This window comes from Idiotropiscis lumnitzeri, chromosome 4, assembly GCF_059441095.1.
Source record: "Idiotropiscis lumnitzeri isolate Australia: NSW breed Sydney's pygmy pipehorse chromosome 4, RoL_Ilum_1.0, whole genome shotgun sequence".
NCBI lineage: Eukaryota > Metazoa > Chordata > Actinopteri > Syngnathiformes > Syngnathidae > Idiotropiscis > Idiotropiscis lumnitzeri.
In genome coordinates this window covers 3,858,041-3,881,361 of record NC_142394.1, presented here as the reverse complement: position 1 = coordinate 3,881,361, position 23,321 = coordinate 3,858,041, and the positions used below count along the sequence as shown (strand labels likewise).

Here is a 23,321-nt window from a genome sequence, read left to right as displayed (position 1 = left end):
TGTAATTTAAATTAGCAGTAAATTACCGGTAGATACCAGAAGAACAGCAACAGTCTCATGTTGAGTTGAAAGCTAAAGAATAAAAATGTGTCGATAGACGAGTTTTAAAAGTGGACAGCGAGGGGGCTGCCTAACATTCAATGGAAGGTCATTCCATAGGGGCCGGCAACAGAAAAGACGCGATCCCCACTGAGGCTTCGTTTAGTCCTCAGCACCCCCAGCTGCATTTGGTCCGCAGACCTGAGGCAGCGGGCAGGTGCGTAGGGGTGGAGGAGCTCAGAGAGGTACACTGGAGCGAGGCCATTTGAAGACTTGAAGATGAACCGAAGTATCTTAAAGCCAACTCTAAAGTGCACTGGGAGCCAGTGAAGAGAGGCCAAGATTGGATTAGATGATCCGTCTTCCGAGCACCAGTTAAAAGACGAGCGGCAGCACTTTGCACCAGTTGGAGGTGCTTGAGCGAGGACTGGCTGATTACAAACTAAAGTTCATTACAGTAATCTAGCCTCGATGTAACAAAGGCATAGATTACTGCTCTGAAAGAAAGGGCTTCACTTTAGCCAGCTGCCTAAAATGAAAGAAGCTGCATCGAACAGCAGTGCTGATTTGCCGATCCAATTTAAAATCACTGTCCAAAACCCCAATTTGGGACTGTTGGCTTGAGATAATGTCAGGGGGGCAAGGTCAACAGGGTGGAAAGTAGAAGGACCACTGGGACCGAACACCATAACTTCTGTCTTCTTTTTATTGAAATTCAAGAAATTAAGTGACATCCAGATTTTGATTGCCTCTAGACTGGACAGAAATGGTCTCGAGGAGAAAGCGTCTTTTTTGCTCAGCGGGAGATAGATCTGACTGTCATCCGCATAGCAATGGAAGTAAATTCAATGTTTTTGTAAGATGGAACCTAAGGGGATCAAGTACAACAAAAACAGCAAAGGCCCCAAAACAGAACCTTGTGGAACACCATACGACGAAGGGGCAGAGCGGCACTCAGGGCAACCTAGGCGAACACAAAAGGTCCTGCCAGAAGAATACTGTGGTCCACGGTGTCGAACGCTGTCGTTAAGATCAAACAAGAAAAAACACAAAGTCTCCAATGTCGTTTGCCAGGAGGATATCATTCAAAACTCATAGCAGGGCTGACTCTGTGCTAGGCATTTTCTTGACCCCTGACTAGAAAACCTCCATGACATTGTGTTCATCCAAGGAAGATCTTAACTGAATGCGCACCATCTTTTCCAGAATTTTAGAACTAAAAGGCATTCGGGAAATTAAGTCTAAAATTTGACAGCACAACTTGATCGAGGCCAAGTTTCTTCAGCAGCCCAAAGCACGTTTGGGGGACTACATCAGAAGACAGACTGCAAAACCGATTGGCCAATACTTGGGAGAAATTCCTTAAAGAACAGAGGAGGGACGGCGTCATTCAGGGAGCCGGATGGCTTAATAAGGGACACCACATCCTCCAAAGATGACAAGGAGATCGCCTCAAAGGAATCCAACATTGCGGAACAAGGAACGTAGATAGAGGGGTCCAATGTAGCGTTAGAAACGAGAGCCTGAGCGGGAGCAGCCTTGTCCATGAAAAACTACAAAAATCAATTTCACATATCAGGGGGTGAATCTGTGCAAATCGGCTGACATGGTTTAAGTGCAGAATCGATAGTTTTAAATAGAGTTCGCGGATTTTGGTGGTTTGCCTGAATAAGACTTGACAAGTATTCCCTTTTGGACTCGTTCACCTTGCTTTGGTAACAGCGCTAGCAGTCTTTTAGGATTTTGATACTTGCAGCCTGTCTTTTTTCCACTTGCGTTCAGCTTTGCAGCATTCTTCTTTCGCTGCACGAGTTCTTTCATTAAACCATGGCTTCGGTTTTACTTTTGGCCGCATAATTTTTAATAGATCCACAGAATCCAAAATGTTACAACATGAAGAGTGGAACCAAGAGCTGAGCTCCTCTGTGTTTGATGAGAGTTCTCTCGAAGCGACAAATATGATTTGTTTACATTCAAAATTGTTTTTAAAAATCGATGACGAAGCGTGTTTTACCTTCCCTTTCAGGTTCGTCAGCAGGCCACCGCGTTATTCGCGGTGTCACTTGTGATCTGCAACGTCTTACCCCACCCAGGCTCGAAAAGTACCCGAAACTCCAACACCGTGAGAAACAAGAAGAAAATCCGAGACATTAAGAGGGTGATCGAACACACCAGCGTACCGTACGCCATCTTGATTTGATTGATAATTGCCAATATCAACAGTTGAAACTACAGAGACTATGATCATGAAACACTTTGATATAATTTAAAAAAAATAAAACTGTGAGGATGTCAGGGTGTATGTTGCTTTTTTGCAATACATGTCAACAAATGTCAAGCAATTATGAGACTTCCATCATTGTTTTGGCTTGAGCTTTTTAAAAGCTATTCAGCAGAGCAAAAACAAGCATGCAAAAATGCCAATCCCTATCATCACCTAAAATGGAAATTTTGTCAGGAACATTTTGATTTTCAAATAAAAAAAGACTCCAAACAACCCTCATATTTTCTTTGTATTTCTATATTGGTTCACGGTACTTTCTTTGTTTGAATGTTTTTGACAGACAAAATATTGACAGATTTTCAGGTATGGATTTATATATTTATTGAGCCTGCACTGTGTGTGCCTGTATATTATCTTTTCTCTCTCGGCACTGATTAATTTGCTGTTCATAGTTGGTTACTCTCTACCTTTGACAAACTTCTGTTTGTTAAAAGTAGCAAGAATTTTGTAAATTGTGGTATCAATAATTTTTACTAGTTTTTCACGTCTATTTAACGATAGCTTAGCATGGGCTAGGCTTTGCATCTCCTCTCCAGTGAAATACAACATGTTTTCCTTCCATGTTAACGATACTTGTCAGGACTCCGAAGTGTTGTTTATTTGCCACCATGGAGATGGCGGTTAGTGACTTTTAGAGGAGTGGCTGCTGTTTAGCCACCACAATAGCCAGCCAGCCGCAGCCGGGGAGCTGCAAAGGTAGTGTTCTACACAGGGGGAAGATGAGATGACATAAATGAATGTTAACACAATTTGTTGGTCCAAATCTTATTACAGCCCACTTACTGACTCACTTGCAAACTCCAACTTAGTCAGGGCTGCATGTAATTATTATTTTTTAATCAACTAATCTGTCAGTTAATTGATGAATTGGCTTAAAAAAGTTTTAATTTCTAACTCTGTATTCAAACACAGAACATTTAAAATCCACAGGTGTACTTTTAGCAAAGGATTTGCCGCCATCTTGTGGCATTTTAGGGCATTGGAGAAAGAGTATAGGCGAGTTTTTCAGCGAATAGCATAAGTTAAGTTCCTATGGAAAAAATACATAAGTGAATGCATGAATGGCAAACAGCAAAAAGGTCCAAATACTGTTAATGTATAGAGAACAATAGAGCCGGGGTGAATAACAGATGACGGGTGAATATATAATTGGTCATCCAACCATCCATTATCTATTCCGCTTCTCCTCACATGGGTCGTGGGCATGCTGGAGCCTATCCCAGCTGTCTTCGGGCCGTAGGCAGGGTCCACCCTGAACTGGTTGCCAGCCAATTGCAGGGCAGATAAAGACCAATAACCATCCGTGCTCACACTCACACCTCGGGACAATTTAGTGTGTCCAATTAACCTGCAATGCATGTTTATGGAACGTGGGAGGAAAGCGAAGTACCCGGAGAGAAAAAAAACGAGGAGAACAAGTAAACTCCACATTGGAACGCCGGAGCCGGAATCGATCCCACGACCTCTGCACTGTGAGGCCATCGAGCTAACCAGTCGTCCACCGTTCCACCTCATAATTGTTCATCGTATTATAATTTAGGCCAGTGAACATGTATGAGGAAGTGACCCTTGATCGAGACACAAAACCAGCTAAACGAAACAGCGAGAAACAAATGAGAAGATAGCATGGACAACGTACTTGAAACACACTAATCAACATACTGTATTGTTCAAATAAAGCCTTCCCGAGAATGCAAATAAAAACCAATGATGATTACCGCAAGCAAAGCTTTTCCTTATACATACTGCTGCAAAGGACTGTGGCCGATGTCTGTTATCAGGCACTCCTCAAGATGAGGCACACACACACTGAGTGAAAGTGTGTCAAGTGTATGGTCGCACTACTCAATGGAATCCCCTGCCCTGGGGTTGCCTTTGTTATATTGATTCATCCTCACCAAACAAAACCAACCTAGAACATTTCAAAACACATGTTCCAGCAACGTCTGTGAAGTGTACAGTGTCGCACGTTGGCCAGTATCACCTGAGCGCATCAATGACATGTATTTATATTAGGCCAGTAACAATAGACACGACAGGGTAGGGCGAAAACAAGCCTAGTTCACATGACCAACATTCACAAGTAGAGAAAGATTGAGGGCAAAACAAATCACATGCATTATGGTCCGTAAGGCAATAAATATAAACAGAATGACAAACTGAAAAACTGAGAATTTTGATGTTTTGCAGTACTAAATAACAGTGACTTTTTTTGTTGTATTTTTCCCAATTTCTAACTACATGATTGGTGCTAAATATTACAAATGCATTTAGATGTTGTATTGTGTGCGATGGCAACTGCTACAATTTAATAGTTAATAGTAGTTAACAGCAGAGCTGGGAAGACCATCCCAGGTGCGCAACGGTCCTGCCCTCCGGCCTGGTTGGACCTCCGGCCGGCCGGACCTCCATTTTTGGGGCGGGTGGTTGACCAATTTTAAAAAGGAGCTTAATTAATCGCGGCCGCAGGTGGATTTTAGTCCGGCCCAGAAATCAGCCCTCGGGTGTGTGATGTGGTCATGGCCAAATAGGCAAATGACAAAAACACCTCTGAACCCGACAAAAGCGCCACTACTGTGCGTACTTACTTGCATTGGGTAATATTCTTTGAATTCATGTTTTCCGTGTGGTCCCTGAAGTGCACACGAAGGTAGACTGGCTCATGTTACGGGGTGAGTGAAATGTTGTTCTATGTGAGATGCGACAGAGAAGTTGAATAAAACAGTAAAGTTGGCAGCACGACGTGTGGGAGAATGGCTGACTTTATCTTTACAAAACAAGACACTGGGCACATTCGTGGAGAAGAAGAAACAAGAAGAATGAGAGGAAGAAGAAGGAGACAGGCTAGCCAGATAGCCGCCGCAGGGCGGGGGACTGACTGGCAAAAAAAGGGTCAAGTGCCATGCTCTAGTTAACAGTTTCATTTGATCAATAATTTTCTGTAATGGAATAATATAGATATGTGATTTTTTAAACACAATCAATGAGTGTTTTTGCTCTAGATTTTAATGAACACCTATGACTATCATACAATGCCAAGTTTGATGTGTCAAAAAACTATAGGCATGCCATTTGAAACCGTATAGCTGGTTAAATGGGGAGTCTGTATGATTTATCAGAAGCTGTATATCAGTAAAGTTTATTCTTTCCATTTTACGCAGTGATATTAAGAAACCAAAACAATAGAAACACATCGCATGATATTGTGTTCTCATAATCCACTGCAAACTTTTACAACAAACGTATCCATAAATATTGTATGAAACCATTACTTCCCAGACAATGGCAATCGAAACTGAGCCTTATATTTGTTGAAAAGGACATTATTTGAAATTACTCTTTTACTGCTTGTAATTAGATTATGCAGATGTAGTCAATGACGTGTCCAAAGGGTAAACAAATTATAAGGTACTATAATTGTTGATACTGTTGTGGAATGAAGCTTTCGAGGAAATTTCTCAGTCTAAAAGGATGGTGAAACATGCAGTCAACTCCAAATGATGACATCACAGCTTTCGGTGAGGGGCTGAATTACACATTTCCCAAAACAGTTAGCCTACACACGGCACAGGAGACATATAGTGTACACGGCGATCGCGTGAGTTCATTGGAAAATGTTAATTTGGACGTCAAGCAGAAGTAGGCGAATACTGAATGTCATTTGAGCATCAGTCACAGGCCCGCAGGCGTGTCACCATTAGAGCAGTGAAGCCTCTCCAATGTTGACACCTCGCTCGCTCTCGCATCCACGCTGAGGCTACTTACACAAAACGAGGAGTCAAATATCGAACGACCCCCTTTTTAAATACCACGCTGGAAGTTTTTCCTCCGTTTGAGATGAGGGGGTGAAATCGTGTGGCCTCCATCACTCAACGGTGCACTTGCTACGCTCTCCTCACCCCACCCATCTCATCAGTTACGATGCCGCTGGAAGCTAACGGGAATCCCTGTGTGGGGATGATCAAGGGGAACCGTCTCACCGAAACCGGAGACTCTTAGCAGTGCCCAACGACCTTTGGTGCACGATGTGTAAGCACTAATAAATACCGAGAATGATGCACGGTGTGAGCAGGAAGTGGGGCGTAAAGCGGAGCGCTCGCTCTCGCTCAAGCCATCATCACTACACAGCTCACATCGCCAGCGAGACCACGTTCATCTTCGAGGCTCCATCCATCGCCAAATGGGCCACCTACCTGCAAATCTCATGTCCGTCCGACGATCCGGGAGGGCGGGCGGACAGTGCGACGCCGTTCCGTCCTCTTGTCCGCCTTGAGAACGTCTTGAGAGTCGACTGATGCTCTAGTTTCGCTCCAGTGCCTACCCAGCTCTAATCCACCCCACACAAAGAGCAGAAAATGGCTGCAAGTGCGGTTTCTTAAAGGGACAGTCACACCGGCGTCGGCATGATCGGTGAAAACGAGTCAAACGTTATCGGCTTTTCTTTCCTGTGCACAGCCATCCATCATTTATACCGCTTATCTTCGCCATTAGCCGATGTTTTAAATGCGTGAGTTTAAAATATACATACATAATATTTTACTAATCAAATGCTCGATATATTGTGTCACACTAATGTGAAACACTTAAAATACCTGTGAGTCCCACGACTTGTTACACTTGAGGAAACGTTACAAGGCAAAGGATATTAGTCGTTGCTTGTATTTTATTTTATTTTATTAAAAAAAAAAAACGAGACTAAAATTTACAGAAGCAAATTCATGTGTGTGTGTGTGTGTGTGTGTCTTCATTATACTATACAATATAACGTTTAATAACTTGGCACAATGAAAAAAAACATGTCTTTGCAGGCTACATAGTTTCACTCTTTTGTTAATTTCCATTGAGGTCGCCCTGAGAAGAAAATTATGTTATGTCACGTGTTGTTTAAAGGGACAGTGTATAGAATGTTTAGATTTTTTAAAGTTCGTTCATTTTCAAACCCCACTATTTATTTCAATATTGGGGAAAAGAAAAAAGATTTTCTATCACATCAAAGGACATTTTTTTTTTTCAAATAAGATGGTAGCTTTGCGTAATCCATTATTATATTACATAGGTGGCGTTCACCGTACAGGAGAGCTTCCGTCTCTCACTGCCAGCTTTCTACTACTGCTGCTGGGCCCAAAGAAGACAGTCGGCGTTCACTAATTTCCTGGATCAGTGACTGCAGCATGTGTAACAAATGCAATGCATTACTTCGTCATTTGAGCTAATTCTAGAAATCATTTGCGATGACATTTTGCTTGCACCTCTGCTGAAGGAATTGGTGGTAGGTTTGCCAAGTGTGATCTCTTTGAAGCAACGCCATTCAAAATGCACACGCTTCAAACTTAGGTCATTACATTCTATTGGTTCACCACTAAATGACACAAAATTCTACAAGACTGCCCCTTTAAGAGCTAGCTTGGCTTCTCCTATGCTATGTGTACCCTTTGCTTTGCTAATAGTTAATGCAGTGAACTGACTAACTTAAAATGCAAAATTATAAAAAATTACACCATTCATAACAAGAAATAGAAACACATCTTACTTCTATGTGTTTTTTGGATTCGACAGAGAATTTTAGAACTCCAGAAGCTTGTGGGTTTTTTGGGGCTGACACAGGACAAAACACATTTGCCTCAAATTATTCTTGTAGCTGGCAACAATTTTCTTGAATCAGGCCACGGATAAAGATCTTGCTTCTCCAAATTTTTTGCACATCATCATTATTGCTCCAGAGTTGGTTGAGGTTCCCCCCGTATGTCTCTTGTCTTCTTGTTTTTTTTTCCACCCCCAAGATCTCATCCACGGTTTCCTTTACATCTCAAAATGTATGTCTTTTTTTGTCTGTAGATAACAACATATTTTTAAACAGCACTAAACAATATTATACAAATTATGAACATCATACACGTTAACTGAAAACAAGCTATTTTTTATTATTTACAGAAACCTGAAAGCAACACACGACTCCAAATTCATTTACAGTGGAACCTCGGTTCTCGACCATAATCCGTTCCAGAACCCTGTTCGAAAAGCAAATTGTTCGAACACCGAAACCATTCCTTTGCTGCTTGCACTGACTTTCTTTGGAGGCATGATTAGGGGCTAAAACACTTCGTACAGCTATATAAAACGCGAGAGCAAAACGCAGCACGTCCGCACGCGACAACAGTTGGTCACAAAGAGAGCAAGAGAGCGATCTACACCCGTACGCCGCTCAGCATCCCACCCTTGCGTACGCACTCACGCGTCGTACCGGCGTTCAAACTCCGATGTTTGTTCGAACTGCGAAGCAAGAATTTCTCTATTTTTTTGTTCGGACTCCGATTTGTTTGAACTCAGAGTCGTTCGAGAACCGAGGTTCCACTGTACTTTTATTCCATTAAGAAGTTGTTTGAACATATTAGTAGTAAAGTAGTAGTATCAATGGCATATGAAAAAAGTTCAAGTTGATTAAGTATTAAGAATGACATACTATGTATATTGCCATATTGGACATTTTTGAACCATTCATGCAATAACTGTGACGTCTTCTGTTCTGTGATATGATGCAGTTTGTTTTGGTCTTGTTTCCTTGTCTATTATGTTATAAAACACTGTATGGCGTCATCAAGTAATGTTATCATTTGGATCGCTCTCTAACCACGTCATGTTTTATATTCTTGCTTTGTGAGAAATTTATTGTGGGAGTGAATGGCTACGCAGCCAATCTGTATATTGTATAATGGTGTGCATTCAGTCCATTACGGCCGCATCTTCTTCTTTTCCTTTCAGCTTTTCCTTTCATGGGTCACCAGAAAAATCAGTTGCTTCTATCTAACCCTGTCCTCTGCATCCTCTGCTCTCACCCCAACTACTTTCATGTCCTCTTTAACTACATCCATAAGCATCTTCTTTGGTCTTCCTCTCGACCTCTTGCCTGGCACTTGGAAACTCAGCATCCTTCGGCCAATATACTCACTACCTCTTCTCTGGACATGTCCAAACCATCTCAGTCTGGCCTCTCTGACTTTATCTCCAAAGACCCGAACATGTGCTCTCCCTCTGATGTACTCATCCCTGATCCTATCAATCTTGGTCACTCCCAAAGAGAACCTCAGAGTTTCATTTTAGCTGAAACTCTTCTATCGCACATCACACCTGAGACTTTTCTCCACCTGTTCCAGCCAGCCTGCACATGCTTCTTTACTTCTTTTCCACACTCTCCATTGCTCAGGACTGTTGACCCTAAATACTAAAACTCCTCAACCTTCTTGGTCTCTTCTTCCTGTAAGATCACTATTCCCCTTGGGTCCCTCTAATTTACACACAGATACTCCGTCTTGCTACGGCTAATCTTCATTCCCTTCCTTTGCAGGGCAAATGCCTCCAGCCTGTCCTCCACCTGGGGACCATTACGGCTGCATAATATACAAAAATTGTGTAGATCCTCATCAAAATCTATGTTGACGTGTTGAAAGTGATCATAGTCTCAAAATATTAGAACAAAACATGATATTTTGTATTTTAATCACGTTTCCTATGCCTCATAGAGAAAAAAAAATCACTTATTTCTCATAAAATGAGACAGATTGTCAACAAAATTGATGCAATCTGCTTAGGCATGTGATAATTATAGTCTGAAAATATTGGAATAAAACTCGCAATATTTTTATTCATGCGGTATTCGTGTCGTAAACGTATATGCATGAAAAATGAACAGTAACGTGTTACAGGACGGTGGACGTCACAGTGATTACATGAAGCAGTCAAAAGCGTCTAATATGGCAGCATACAGGGTATGTCATTGCCGTGTGGAGTTTCTATGTTCCCCCTGTGCCTGCGTGGGTTTTCGACGGTTACTCCGGTTTCCTCCCACGTTCCAAAATCATGCATGGTAGCTTAATTGACCACTCCAAATTGTGAGTGTGTGATTGGTAGTTTGTCAAAGTATGCCCTGAGATTGGCTGGCAACTAGTTCAGGGTGTACCCCACTTACTGCCCAAAGACAGCCGGGATAGGCTCCAGCATGCCCTCGTGAGAGGAAACGTATCAGTTAATGGATGGATGGATGAACTTGCCCCAATTATACAAAAAATAAATAGAATAAATATAGCTTTTCTTCATGTTTAGAATCCACAACCTGTATCTTGTGATTCAACGTCACAAAGTAAAGAAAGCTCGTGCAACAGCAATGTGAAAGATGGACGGTCCACTGGTTTCTAAACATGAAAACATGGATGAAATTAGTATTATTATTTGTGTGTGTTTTTCTAAGATATCCGTGAAATTCCTTTTCGTACCTCTTTCCAGCACCACTCCATAAGCAGATACACAGCCTCTGGTGCCAGTCGTGGCTTAAGCAGCCTCATGCCAGCATTCAGGGACTCTACAACCTGAGCATTGGATTGGTTCTCAAAGGGAAGGCGGCCCTCTGTGAAGACCTCCCACATGAGAACACCTGAACGGGTAAACAGATTCCTGTTTGAATATGTGACGATAATGTATGTTCATATCATTGTGGAAATATTGAAAACTATTGTCTGACATGATGAGTAAAATCCAGCTCTCCTTCTTTTACATTGAAGGGGAAGTCAATCCAAAATTATTATTTGCAATAAAATTTTCTCTGCTCCATCACTGCTCTGAACAAGGGATTCTGATTAATGTTGCATTTGTGGAATATGAATTAAGCAGCAAAATCCACCCGTTTTTAGCCTTCTCGAGGGCAACCATTTTGCCACATCTGTCGACTGAAAATGACATCATAGTTGCTCAAGGCTCAGGTAATGAACAAAAATGGCTCATCTGTTTTCTGAATCTGAGCCAAAATTGGTCGTTAGCGGAGCCCTGAGCAACTGTGATGTCATTTTCAGTTGACAGAAGTGACAAAATGGCCACCCCTTGAGATTGTCATGTTCACTCTCTGTAGTGTAGGTGGCATAAGTATGAGTTTAGCAGAGGCAGGAACACCTGTTTGCAACTGTAATCATCACCATTTGTAACCATTTTAAGGGTTCCCGGCGCACACCATCATTTTGCTGGATCATCCATTTGCCTTCTGTGTGCATTTTGCATTTGCTCCTTTCTCGTTAAAGTCTAGTCTCCTTGTTCCTGGTAGCAAGTTTTGTTTTTTACAGTAATAATCCTTGATTGACTTGCTTTTTAATTGATCATTTTTTGTTTGTACTTTTTCATTCATCCTTGTACTTTTCGTAGCACTTTAGTTCCATTCTGTCACTTTGGTACTTTGAAATTTACTGTTATTTTTTTTTTGGCCTTACCTTTGTGATCTGCTAGGTAGAACTTTATGTTCCCCTGTTTCTTGCTCTTTTGTATTTTATAGTTTCATTTGTGACTTTTGCGTGCCACAATAAACACCATTGAAATGTTTTTGGATGCTCCCTTAGTGCATCGGGGTCCAAACAGACACGAAACATAGCAGAGATGGCGCAAAAACGTAGTGTTTAACTCATATTCCGCAAATGCAATATTAATCAGGATGCCGTGTTTCGACTAGTAGGACTGCATAGAACATATTCTTGTAAAGAAAATTTTGGTGTTGACCTCCCCTTTAAGTTGAATAAATATGTTGCTATAACAATGTGAAATTAATAAACTCATGCAGATCTGAATCATACCGAAGGACCAGACGTCAGATTTGCTGCTGAACTTGCAGTAATTGATAACCTCTGGTGCCGACCACTTGATGGGAAACTTGGAGCACAAAGAACTTGTATACTGATCATCAAGAACATATCTAGAACGCACAAAGTAGAAATGACCAGCGAGGTTCTTATAACATTGCCACGATAGGACGGAAAATGTGATACCTGGTCATGCCAAAATCAGATAATTTGACCACATTGTTCTTTGAAACGAGGCAGTTCCTGGCAGCCTAAAATTGAAAAGGCAACAGATCAGGCAAATTCAACTCAAATGTATGTTTGTCAATTCTTTTTACCAGATCTCTGTGGATGAAGTTAGACATCTCCAGGTAGGCCATCCCTTCAGTGACATCCCGACACATCGCCAACATTGTGTCCTGGGATAAACACCCTTTTTTGGCTTGCAGGTAATCTGATAGACAGCCATTCTCCATGAACTCCAACACCAAGCACATCGGAGAACACTGGGTGCATATACCGTAGAGCTGAACTAGCTTTGAGTGGTATAATCTCCTAATGACACATACATAATTGCACATTGCCTCAGTTAATGATTGCCAAAGCTGAATGAATTAAGGCGGTCACTTACATCATGACTCTTGCCTCTTCTTTAAATTCCTCATCTGACATGCAATCTTCTTTTATTATTTTCAGTGCCACCTTCTTCCCCCTCCATTGTCCCCCCAGCACCATCCCGAACTGTCCACTGCCTAACTCTTGACCAAAGGTGAGTTCTTCGGGGTCCACCTCCCACTCATCTGTTGAGCAGCAGGTATAGAATATAGAGGTGTTAGTTCTAATATTACTAAACTAGAAAAGTGTCCCCAAAGCAATTTGCTTATTACATGTGAGCAAATTTTGGTTGATAAGCGAGGATGCAAGGCAAAAAAGAAAAATGACCGCTTTAAACTTTGACCTATGTTCCTTCAGCCAATGTTTCAAATCAAAATCACATTCTATGTTTTGCCCCCTAGAAAATGCTGCTATAAGATGTAACCGCTAATCTAATATTTGACCTCAGGTTTGTCATCCATTTAGAAATAATAACATAGGCTTCATCCCGTTTTCATAGACGAGTGTAGACAATAAACCTATTTAGACATTGCACAAGTGGCAATTGATTTCAAATAAGCACCATCACTTTGCAGAGCATGAGTCATATGCAGTCAATGGAGTGTCATCCTCAGAACCAAAGTTCTCTTTTTCCCATACAAACCAGCCACAACATTAGGTACGCCTGCGTAATTTAATAACATCCAATAAATAATGATCTATATCAAACATCCTGCCCTTGCAAAGATATAAATGCTTAACTCGATTCAAATTGTTACACAGCAATTAATCTAACATTACACTTAGTATTGTGGTTTTGATATGTAGTGGAGAAAGGCTTGATTATTCAAAGTGATTCTAATATTGTGAGATGTTTAAATATATCAAGCGATAATTTAATGTTAATGCACTCAATGGCTCATATGTAAGCAATATATATCAAAGATTATGATTCTGTGAAGGATAATGCAGCCCCGATGGAATTTTCAAAAGTAAAATGTGTCTTGATGTGTATAGTATTTGAGCCACTGAGTATTTTGCACACCGATGCGTCAACGTCGACATCTGCATGACCCAGTTGGAGGCTGCAAGCAGCACAAGCAGCAAATGCAAAACTTGGATGAAGATAATGTTATCCGAGAATTTATTGAACTGTATCGAATTACCTTTGGACGGACCAGCAATTTCTTGGGAGCAGCCGCCTGTTTGGGTGACCGGGTGTCTAAGACGTGTTATAAGACCTGCCAAATACATGCACACACACGCATACACACCCCCACACCCCCACACACACGCACACGCATGCACACACAATACTATTTGATGTGTTTGAATGCATGAAACTGCAGCATTCACCTCTCTGCATAACTTGTCCAACAATTCATTTTAATACAGTTGCTTGTGGGGGAAAAAAATGAGCCGCACACTTACCTGCAGCATTGTGTTGGTGGTAATGAATAAGTTCTGGAATGGTGCAAAACAGATACTTCTCTGCCAAGTAAAAAGAAGGCTCTTCAGTTTCTGTCCGCCTGATTTGATAATGTTTGACACATGGTTGTTTTTCGCCATTAGATCTGCAGGTGATATGTTCAAGAGATCAATTGAATTTAGCCAAACAGTATTACAGTGCAGTGATGTTGTGACAATAACAATTACAATAATTTTTTACATTAAAGGTGAAATTACCCTGGTGCTTTTGCGAATACTGACACCGTGTAAAGGCCAGGCTGTCTTGAGTTTCGAACCATGAATGCTCCTTCTTTTCCCTAAATATTTACCACACAAAAAAAGAAAAAAACAATCAAATTATATCATACCGGTCTAGCCAAATACTTTGGCAGGAAACACTGCGGGTAGGCATTGTTATGCCATGTCAGTCTTTACTTCATAATCGTCTAAACCAGCAATTAGCAAATAATAGATACATAGTCATACGGAACTTCACAGCAGGAAATTCCGCAGTGTGGTTGTGAAAGCGTTATCCGCTGACTTACAAGACTAATTCTCACGGTGCAGGTGCATTTTTCTCATGCAACACTTGCTGAAGGTGTTGCATCTAAATCTAACTTTTACAGCACTAACCTGATAATAATTTATTTATTCATGTCAATAACGTGCTACTTCGAATTGCGTTACTTAAATATGATCATGTGTTTGCAAAGAACCTGAAAAACACTATTTCCGGACCAGTAATCAAATTAAAGTTTACTTATCCATTAAACTGTGCCTTACTAATTTTGTAATTTGCCCTCGTAAAAAGACCCACTGTATTTGTTTTCCACTTACGCCTCGTTTTCGTCTGGTCTCAGGGATCTGGGATTTGTCCCTCGCTCTCATGATGTGTGTGTTTATTTTTCGGTTTGTATTTGGTTTTGTTTCATGTTAAGTCTCGTTGTCTTTTGGTTCATATCTTGACCTGTTAGTTCGGTCTACTGTTTCCACCTGTGCTCGTCAACCTGGTCCCCTGTGTCTTCCAATCAGCTCCCTCAGCCACTTGTGTTTTCCAACTAGGTGTTCGTCGTCTCGTCAATTTTTTTTGTATTTAATGCCCTGCTTCCGTTGAGTCTTCGTCGGATTTGTTTTTGTCACCTCTTGTTGCCTTACATGTTTAGTCCGTTGCTATGTTTGATTTTTCACTTTGTAGCTTCCCTTTTGGACTTGTTTTCATTATTCATGATTACACTCACTTCACTTGCCTTTTTGGATTATTTTTGGAGAATAAATATATTGTTTTTTTTAATGCATATAGCCTTCCTGTCTTACCTCCCTGCTTCCCGGCACTAAAACATGCTGAAACATAAGACAGGGAGTAAAGCTGCATAAATAAGCCAACTCACGTTTTCAGCCAAGCGGCAACAACAATGGCGGGACGAGAGTAAGCTATTCTAATTTCTCTGTTTGCAACTTCCTTGCTCCTCATTCCTCTAGTTACATGTTAACACCTCCCACCAGGAATCCCATCATGAAGACGAAAAAAATGACAGAGGAGTGTGGGAGGATTTTGAGGATTTTCCTCAGGAACGTCATTTCAAGGAGATGACGACTAAATATGATGCCATGCCATGATTAGCGTGAGTCAAATCAATTGTCTTCGTGGTTAAACAATATCACTTTATCAAGGAAAACTCTGCGCTGAATTGGTTAAAAAATGTACTTTAGAATATCAGATAAAATGACGATGGGCTAAACTGGGGCGACACGTATTTCTGACAGGGCTGTAGCGCCATCCCTACACTTTCTGCTTTATGTGTGTAGGCTTAAATTATAGTCAAATATGATGGACTCTATTCCTCTTGACAAGTTTGAGATGCTGGTGTGATTGTGAGTAGTCTTAAAAAGAAACTCAACTGTGAGGCAGATGTGTGAACCATGCAAGTGTAAATAAATGGCAATGCTGATGTTTTTACCTCTTGGATCAACACATCCTCTGCTTCCCCTCTGGCAATGTTCTTGTTGTACCATCTTTGAGAGAACACAAATGAAGATAAATACGTTTGCAGAAGCATTTAGTAAAATACAGTCCAGAAACACACAGCCACACACAAGATTTCGTAGAGTACCTTTTACTGTAAAAAGACTGTATTTGGTCAAAGTAAACAGAGTAAAATTTCAAAGTCAAATATTCAACGCAAAATTGTCAGTAAATTTTACATAGAATTTTAAGCTTGAATACGTTACTCTCAAATTTGACTTTTTTTTTTTTACAGGGACCAAACGTAGTCTCTTTTGAGTAACGTGTACTCTACAAAATTTACTGTGTACAATACAGTTGATACACACACACACACACACACCCCACACACACACGCTGAGATGAATAAATAAAGAGATATAATTTAAGTGGATTAAATGCCAATTTACTCAAATCTCTCAAAGTTGTTCTCTGATATTTCAGCTATGTGTGTCCTTGGCACAAACCCGTCGTTCCTGTGATGACAAGAAGGTAAAAGTTTCTTTTTACCGTAGAAATAATTTACGCCATAAGCTCAATCGCAAAACAATATGGGAAAAGTTGCGTTTACCCCCTTTCATCTTGAACATAACACCAGACAGGGTGGGAGCTGTCCTTCAGGGTGTACTCTTTGTCTTTCTTTAGTGCCAATTCTCTGTCTCCAAATGGGGTGTAGTTCTGCAATGCAACAACCACCCTATGCACTGTATCCGGCATTTCTACCTAATGAAAGAAATTGTCACACAATTTTTTTTTCAGCTTCATTTTGGTACTCTATAACTCACTGTATTTTTTTTTTATTGATACAGGTCAGCAACCGTTGCACACAATTGCAAAAAAAAATTAAAGTGAATCTGGTGAGCAGGTCACTAGTATACAAGGATCAACAACACATGCAAAGATAATACAAAATATGAGTGTTTTTTGGGCTGTCATTCTTTTTGCACTATTCCCCCCCAAAAAACTTCAACCCTCATAATTAAATAATTAAATTTGGAAGAAACAGTCACCTCAGAATCTGGGATGTCAGGAAGTGTTTTTTTAGAACCTGTGGAAAAATCCGAAACATGACATTTAATTTTTGCAAAACAAGTTGTAGGATACTTTGCAAATACATACTAGATACCAAAATATTGTCCGTTTGGCAAGCTGTTTGTGAAATTAATGTTTAAACATTAGCAGCATTCAGACAATTCGAAGGTTTTGACAATATTTTGCATTGCTTATTAACTTTAAAGATGCGTCCATAATAATCAAACACCTATTAACCCCACATTAGCCATTAACTTGTAGTATAAAAGAAAAGGGTCATACTTACCGCAAGCCATTGGATCATACACATGACAGCCCATTGCTAGTTTCTTTGACTGCTGGCAGCATTTCCATTTTCCATCCATCCAAAATTGTGGGTGATATTTTTCAACCAAATTGTTATTTTTTGTCTCTATATCACAAACCAACAAAATAGTTTAAAAGAGACCAATATGATTTGCATTGCCTAAAAGTCTGATTTAGAAGGCTGAAAATCTATTTCAAAACGTGCTCACCTTCTTTAAGAGCTTGCACCCACCTCAGGCGACAATCATTGTCTGGGGCAAAAATGTAGAGGAAATGGTTGCCATGAAAAACCTGTAGATGTTTGTGTTTGGAAATGAAATGTCATACATTGCTTTTAAATGAATTCTGCTGTTTAAGTGGTGTTTTGACAAATGCGAAACTTACCTGGAAGGGGTACTTGTAGTCACACGGAATGGGGAGATCTGTAAAGACTGTCTCCACACACTTAATGCTGCATAACTTGATGCAACCTTTCAGTATGGGCTTTCTCTGAAACAAAAATCACTTTACTCTCTATGCCGTCAAAATATTAAATAAAGCTTGAAATGACTCAACTGATCAAAAGTACAATTGAAAAGAAATAGTTACTCCGTATAAATACTTACACCAGGACTACGCTCGGAATATTTCAGTTCCTGGGTATCCAGCACAAAAAATCTCTCCTTGTAGTTGCATGGAGATGTTCTTTTTTTTTGCTGCGATTTTTTGATCATGGTACCATCGAGAATCACTCTGGAAAACATGGTACTATTAACAACAATCTAAGAAACACTGAGTGAGACTGTGTCACACCAAAAAATATAGCATGAAGTTTCCGGTAGATGAGTTTAGTAAACCACATCCTGACTCCAAAAGATGCAGACTACACATACCCACGTGGACTTCAACTACATGAAATCATCACATACAGGCACAGTCACGTTTATTGCGTACACTTTAATAGGTCATTGCATAACATTCAATTTAAACCTTTATGTTAACCCACACTAAGTTGTCTTGTTCGTGGCTGTGTTGCCATGCTATTTGAAGTAATTGAAATAGGGGCATTGGCTGAAAAATATTTCTTAAAATACATTTATAGTAGAGTAATATGTTCAATATGTATATATGATCAATAAATAAATCAAATCAAATGTGGAGCACTCATCCTATATGACAACATTTTTACAAATGCTGTAACGCCATGATTCCAACCCCCTGTGCTGTTGGCGATCATCTAGTGTGCTGTGAAAACGGGTTAACATGTTGGTGGATTCGTGTCATGACTACGTTGGAGACAAATTGAACATTTCACTGATGAGCGAGCAAGAATTCCTTTCGCTGCCCCTATCTGTGCCTACCACCCCTGACAAGCAGCTTCCAGCAAAGAGAGGTAAAAATGCAGGGCTTGATAACGATATCATGGCTACATTGTCAGTGTTGATTAGTGTAAAGTCAGATGAACTGAAAGGTTTGACTCAGAATAATACCACTCAAATTGCAAGTTTAAAAGGAGAAATGGAGGCTGCGTGCAAGCAAATGAGTGAAATGAAGTTAAAAATGTCCCAGCTGAAAAGTACCCTCAGTGGCGAAACGGAGCATAGCAACAAGTCAGTGGCACGTATGATTGACATGGAAAGGTACTTGAGACAATGGATCCTGAAGTTGCACGGAGTTAATAAGCAAGTGAAGCATAAAGATGTGAGGAGATTAAGTGATTTGTGGCTGCAAAATGGTGCTGCCGTCTGATGCTCAGCGTCTCCCGAAAGTCATCAATACTGTGCATCGCGTTGGAGTGAAGAAACTGAGTAGCTTGAGAGGAATCATTGTGCAGTTCACTTCTTCCGTCCACAGAGCTGAATTCAGGGTCTACCCCACCTACTGCCTGAAAACTGCTGGGATAGGCTCCAGCACACCCTTGTGAGGAGAAGCGGTACAGATAACGGATGGATGGATAGACATTATTATCCTTATGGGTAATATTTATGGCTATAACTCTAGAACCAAGAAAATATTAACCTTTTACGAACGACCAAGGGCAGCTTGTCAAAATGGCCACTCAAATTTCCAAATGCTTACTTGATTTTAGGAGGAGATTTTAACTGTTTTCTGGATGCCAATATTGATAAAGGGCCTCCCTTGCCAACTTAAAGAGCTAATGACAATCCCAAAGCTTTTATGGATAGGTTTAGGCTTTGTGGATTTATGGAGAATGAAATACCCTAATAGCAGATCTTTCACTTGGACTAATAAAAAGGGTTCCAAGTCAGTCATGGATGAACTTTTGGTTGATTTCTGAGCAGTTTGACACAGCTAATGTTAAAGTAGATATATTATCTACTCCTCTTACGGACCTCAAAATAAATCGATCCTCCTCCAATTATACAAATCCAAGGTCAACATACTGGAAACTCAACAGTTCACGTTTATCAAATGTCAATTCAGGGGAAGAAATCTCATCTTTTCTGTTTTCATTTACAAGTTCAAATATAGTTCTACAATGGGGTATTCTTTGAAACAGAAAGGAATTGCAACTATTCATGCTTTTGTTGAATCCGATATCTAATATTTTTTTTATAAATATTGTTTAAATGTGTCTAATGGTTTTATTTTCTATGCTCTCTATTTTCTGTGTTTTTCCCCCCAGCGTTAAATTATTTTTGTTCTAAACTGGTTAAACATATTCTATTTGTTACCGTAATTAAGATGTATTAAATAAAGATTAGAAAAAAAAATCATGGTCACGTGTCAATGGCATCAACAAATTAAGTCTTCAGAACGTCCCGGAAAAGCTGACCAATCCCAACGCCAAAACTGCATCACGTGAGATTGTCAGCCAATTGTATCGTAACGCAATCATTTCGACATATCCGTGATAGCGTAGAGTAGCGGAAGTGCTATCTTGTATATCCTGTCTTTAAATTTCCTTCATAGCGTAACAGTTGTCGGAGTCGAAGAGCAGCCTGGGAGGCAAGTGCAGCAATCGCAAACTCATCGTTTCTACTTTGTAAGTTATTCTTAAATGTATGGTCAATATTATGTACAAACAATTGCGTGCATCTGGCTGCTAAAAGGTAGCTGCGTTTGCGTAACTCGTTACGTTCAAATAGTGTGGCGGTTGGATAAATAATAGGAAGCGATGATGACTTAGCTCGGCGTAACTTGCTTGCTCACTTGACAGTATAATTGCATCGTACAACCATTTTTAAAATCAACTACAAGTTATCCTTTAAAAAAAAAAAAAAAACCTTCAATAATATACTGTATAAGTCCATACCTGACTTCACACTATCTCTAGTTACACGATGGTTTTATTACGTAAAGGGAATGCCTAAGAAAGCTTAACGTTTAGAATTGATATTTACCGATGTTTTAATTGCAGTGAAAGTACAGCAATAATACATTTTTAGAAATATTCTATCTGAATTCAATAATGCACAATTCCCGACTTTCTCGTGTTCATGCTCTATGATTCACCCGAATATCCTCATTGTTCCAAAATCCAATCCAATCAATTCCACCAACTCTCACGTCGCCCCATTGGTTCAAACAAGTACTTTCTGATTTTTTATTTTTTTTATTATTCGTTTTACTTGTCCCTGGTTTGCCTTGAACCCCCCTCCTTTATTTCACTAGTCATCTCTGAAAAGCCTAATAGGTGTAAGGTGTGCATTGCGGGTAAAAAAAAAAAAAAGAAAGATTAGGAGAAATATATTTTTGAGCACTGTAATGTCGTGAATTGTATTTAATTGAGTTTTTGGGTTTTATTGTTGCGTGTTGCCGTTGAGGGTGTGTGGCAAACTTGTCAGGTTCTGTTTCAGTATTCTCAAATTTATCACTATGTTTGGGAATGAGAGAGGGAGCGCGCCAGTGTATGCATTGTTCATTTTGGCGTCACAACGGCCTTAAAATAGTTCCGTTTTGGTGTTTAACGTACTTCCGTGATCCAAAGCGGATACCACAATATATTAGCTATACCAAACATGACATTGAGTTACAATGTTACATCAAACAGACACAATGACCTGTTCGTGCTAAAATAATCTGGGATCAGTCCTGTGCTTTTCCCTTTCTTTCACTGTCACGAAAGGCAGGTTTGCATCACATGAGTATTTTTTGTGAAATACACCTTAACTGTATGACTCTGTTGCTAAAACCAGAAAGCCATGACACTGCCACAGCGATGATGTTTACATCATGGAAGACCTGGTTTACCACGACTGCGCATGTGCTTCACAAACAGGCGGACGGCCAGCGGGAATAGTGGGAGAAGAGGCATTTTCAAGGGGGAAAAAAACAAAACTGCATGAATGATATTGATGATGACTATAAATTCAAGCCAGACATTTTAGAGCATTTTGACATTTCCAAGACCAAGACCCGCACAATATTGTGGTCAACGATTCCACCAAACTAGGAAGTAATAGACTCTCGCTTCACCAGGAAAAAAAGGTTGATTCTGCCTTTTGTTATAATCAGCAGTAGAAAGGAGGTTAGATGCATGAAATGCAACAATTTCTCCCAGTGAACTCAGAAACTGTACTGATCTCATATCTAAAATGCGACATTGATGTCATCTTCTGGTCGTTTTGCATCGGTGAAGTTGTTTCTAAGTTTGACATTTACAGTGGAGTAGCATCAGCTGCTCCACTACCCATGCCCGTTGCGGTTGACAGTTTTGTTCAAAGGCATAGTCAAACCTAGTTGATTAATCTTGGCAGGCCTACTGAGAAATCATGTGCTTAGTCACAAATACAAAAATAAATCCACAATTGTTGAACACATTTGCATTATTAATTGAAAATCCAAATGTTATATTCATGAAAAACATCTGTGAATAGTGATGTTGTCAAGGTTGATCTGCTAATTTATTCCTCTTAATAGTACATTTTCAACTACATGACAACACCTCTTCTCTAATAAGAGCCATTCTTATCATTTCAGAGCGCCACCATGGGTGAACCACAGCAGGTTAGCGCCCTGCCTCCTCCACCTATGCAGTACATCAAAGAGTACACGGATGAAAACATCAGCAAGGGTTTTGCTCCCAAACCACCGCCACCCATCCGAGACAGCTACATGATGTTTGGCAACCAGTTCCAATGTGACGACCTAATTATCCGGCCTCTGGAGAGCCAAGGCATCGAGAGGCTCCATCCTGTGCAATTTGACCATAAACGTGAGCTCAAGAAGCTTAACATGTCTATCCTGGTAAACTTTCTGGACCTTCTAGACATTCTCATCAAGAGCCCTGGCAGTATAAAGCGAGAAGAAAAGTTGGAGGACTTGAAACTACTGTTTGTTCACATGCACCACCTGATAAATGAGTATAGGCCGCATCAAGCCCGGGAGACATTGCGGGTAATGATGGAGGTTCAGAAACGACAAAGACTAGATACAGCGGAGAGGTTCCAAAAGCATCTGGAGCGGGTAGTGGAGTTGATCCAGGGATGCCTTGCCTCCCTTCCTGATGACTTACCGCAGTTGGAGGGCACTGACAGTGCTGGTGATGGAACAAGGACTCTGCCTTCTGGGAGCAGTGTCGGGCCTTCCGGGCAGGCTCCTTGGCTCAAAACGGAGCCCGTGGATGTTGAGGAAGCAGGAGTGAGCTGCATGGCAGCAGGTCACCAGAAAAAAATTACACCTACCTTAAAAAAGGACAAAATGTGGGACAAAGATGCGGCCATGTGCAGTATCATTGACAAAATTGCCTAGTATTCGCTCACTTTTCTGTACTTGTCATTGTGCTGAAAAACCCACTTGGTTTAAGTTGAGTTTATTTAAAATAATTGAGTTTTTAAAAATCTTTGTTTTTACGGCTTCAGGAAAGACCATGCCTACCTGGTTTCGCAAGTGATCGTGTGCGGGACTGTGGAGAAAGTAAACTGAAAATTAAACACGAGTAGGGTGGTCTACTTCCTTTAAAATAAAAAAAAGAATAAAGATATTTTCAGCTAAAAGAGAACAGTTGTCTGAACAGTCATTATGATACGGTAATGTTTTTGCAGACTGCGGTCTACAGTAATGGAAAAGTCATTGACTGACT

General features: G+C 40.4%; 3 protein-coding genes across 6 annotated transcripts in view; 1 reads left to right on the top strand and 2 right to left on the bottom strand.

The window, feature by feature from the left end:
• The window catches only part of cyfip2 (cytoplasmic FMR1 interacting protein 2), a 28,330-nt gene extending 21,640 nt beyond the window's left edge, over positions 1 to 6,690 (bottom strand). Inside the window, exon 1 of one of the 2 annotated variants that reach the window (XM_088293293.1) lies at positions 6,517 to 6,690. The gene's annotated coding sequence lies outside the window, so the exon portion shown is untranslated. The remainder of the gene's footprint in view (positions 1 to 6,516) is intronic. The other variant, XM_088293292.1, reaches the window with a different exon arrangement.
• Positions 6,691 to 8,224: 1,534 nt separating this feature from the next.
• itk (IL2 inducible T cell kinase) lies at positions 8,225 to 18,069 on the bottom strand. 2 transcript variants are annotated; one of them, XR_015842856.1, is made up of 17 exons: positions 17,902 to 18,045; positions 17,681 to 17,785; positions 17,506 to 17,587; positions 17,277 to 17,402; positions 16,969 to 17,006; positions 16,530 to 16,681; positions 16,369 to 16,434; positions 15,915 to 15,969; positions 14,194 to 14,273; positions 13,939 to 14,081; positions 13,674 to 13,748; positions 12,545 to 12,713; positions 12,252 to 12,468; positions 12,121 to 12,185; positions 11,929 to 12,004; positions 10,591 to 10,748; positions 8,225 to 10,509 (listed from the first exon to the last, which is right to left on the bottom strand). XR_015842856.1 is itself a non-coding variant. In XM_088293624.1 (17 exons), the coding sequence occupies exons 1-17, from the start codon at positions 18,037 to 18,039 to the stop codon at positions 10,417 to 10,419; spliced, it is 1,881 nt and encodes a 626-aa protein (XP_088149750.1). In that variant the 5' UTR covers positions 18,040 to 18,069; the 3' UTR covers positions 8,225 to 10,416. The 2 variants fall into 2 exon arrangements, 1 of the variants encoding a protein (XP_088149750.1); XM_088293624.1 differs by having other exon boundaries at positions 11,929 to 12,047; positions 17,902 to 18,069.
• Positions 18,070 to 20,079: 2,010 nt separating this feature from the next.
• On the top strand, positions 20,080 to 23,240 carry med7 (mediator complex subunit 7). 2 transcript variants are annotated; one of them, XM_088293115.1, is made up of 2 exons: positions 20,080 to 20,245; positions 22,220 to 23,240. In XM_088293115.1, exon 2 carries the CDS (start codon positions 22,229 to 22,231, stop codon positions 22,988 to 22,990), a length of 762 nt encoding a protein of 253 aa, XP_088149241.1. In that variant the 5' UTR covers positions 20,080 to 20,245; positions 22,220 to 22,228; the 3' UTR covers positions 22,991 to 23,240. The 2 variants fall into 2 exon arrangements, with proteins under 2 accessions (XP_088149241.1, XP_088149240.1); XM_088293114.1 differs by having other exon boundaries at positions 20,080 to 20,282.
• Positions 23,241 to 23,321: the final 81 nt, after the last annotated feature.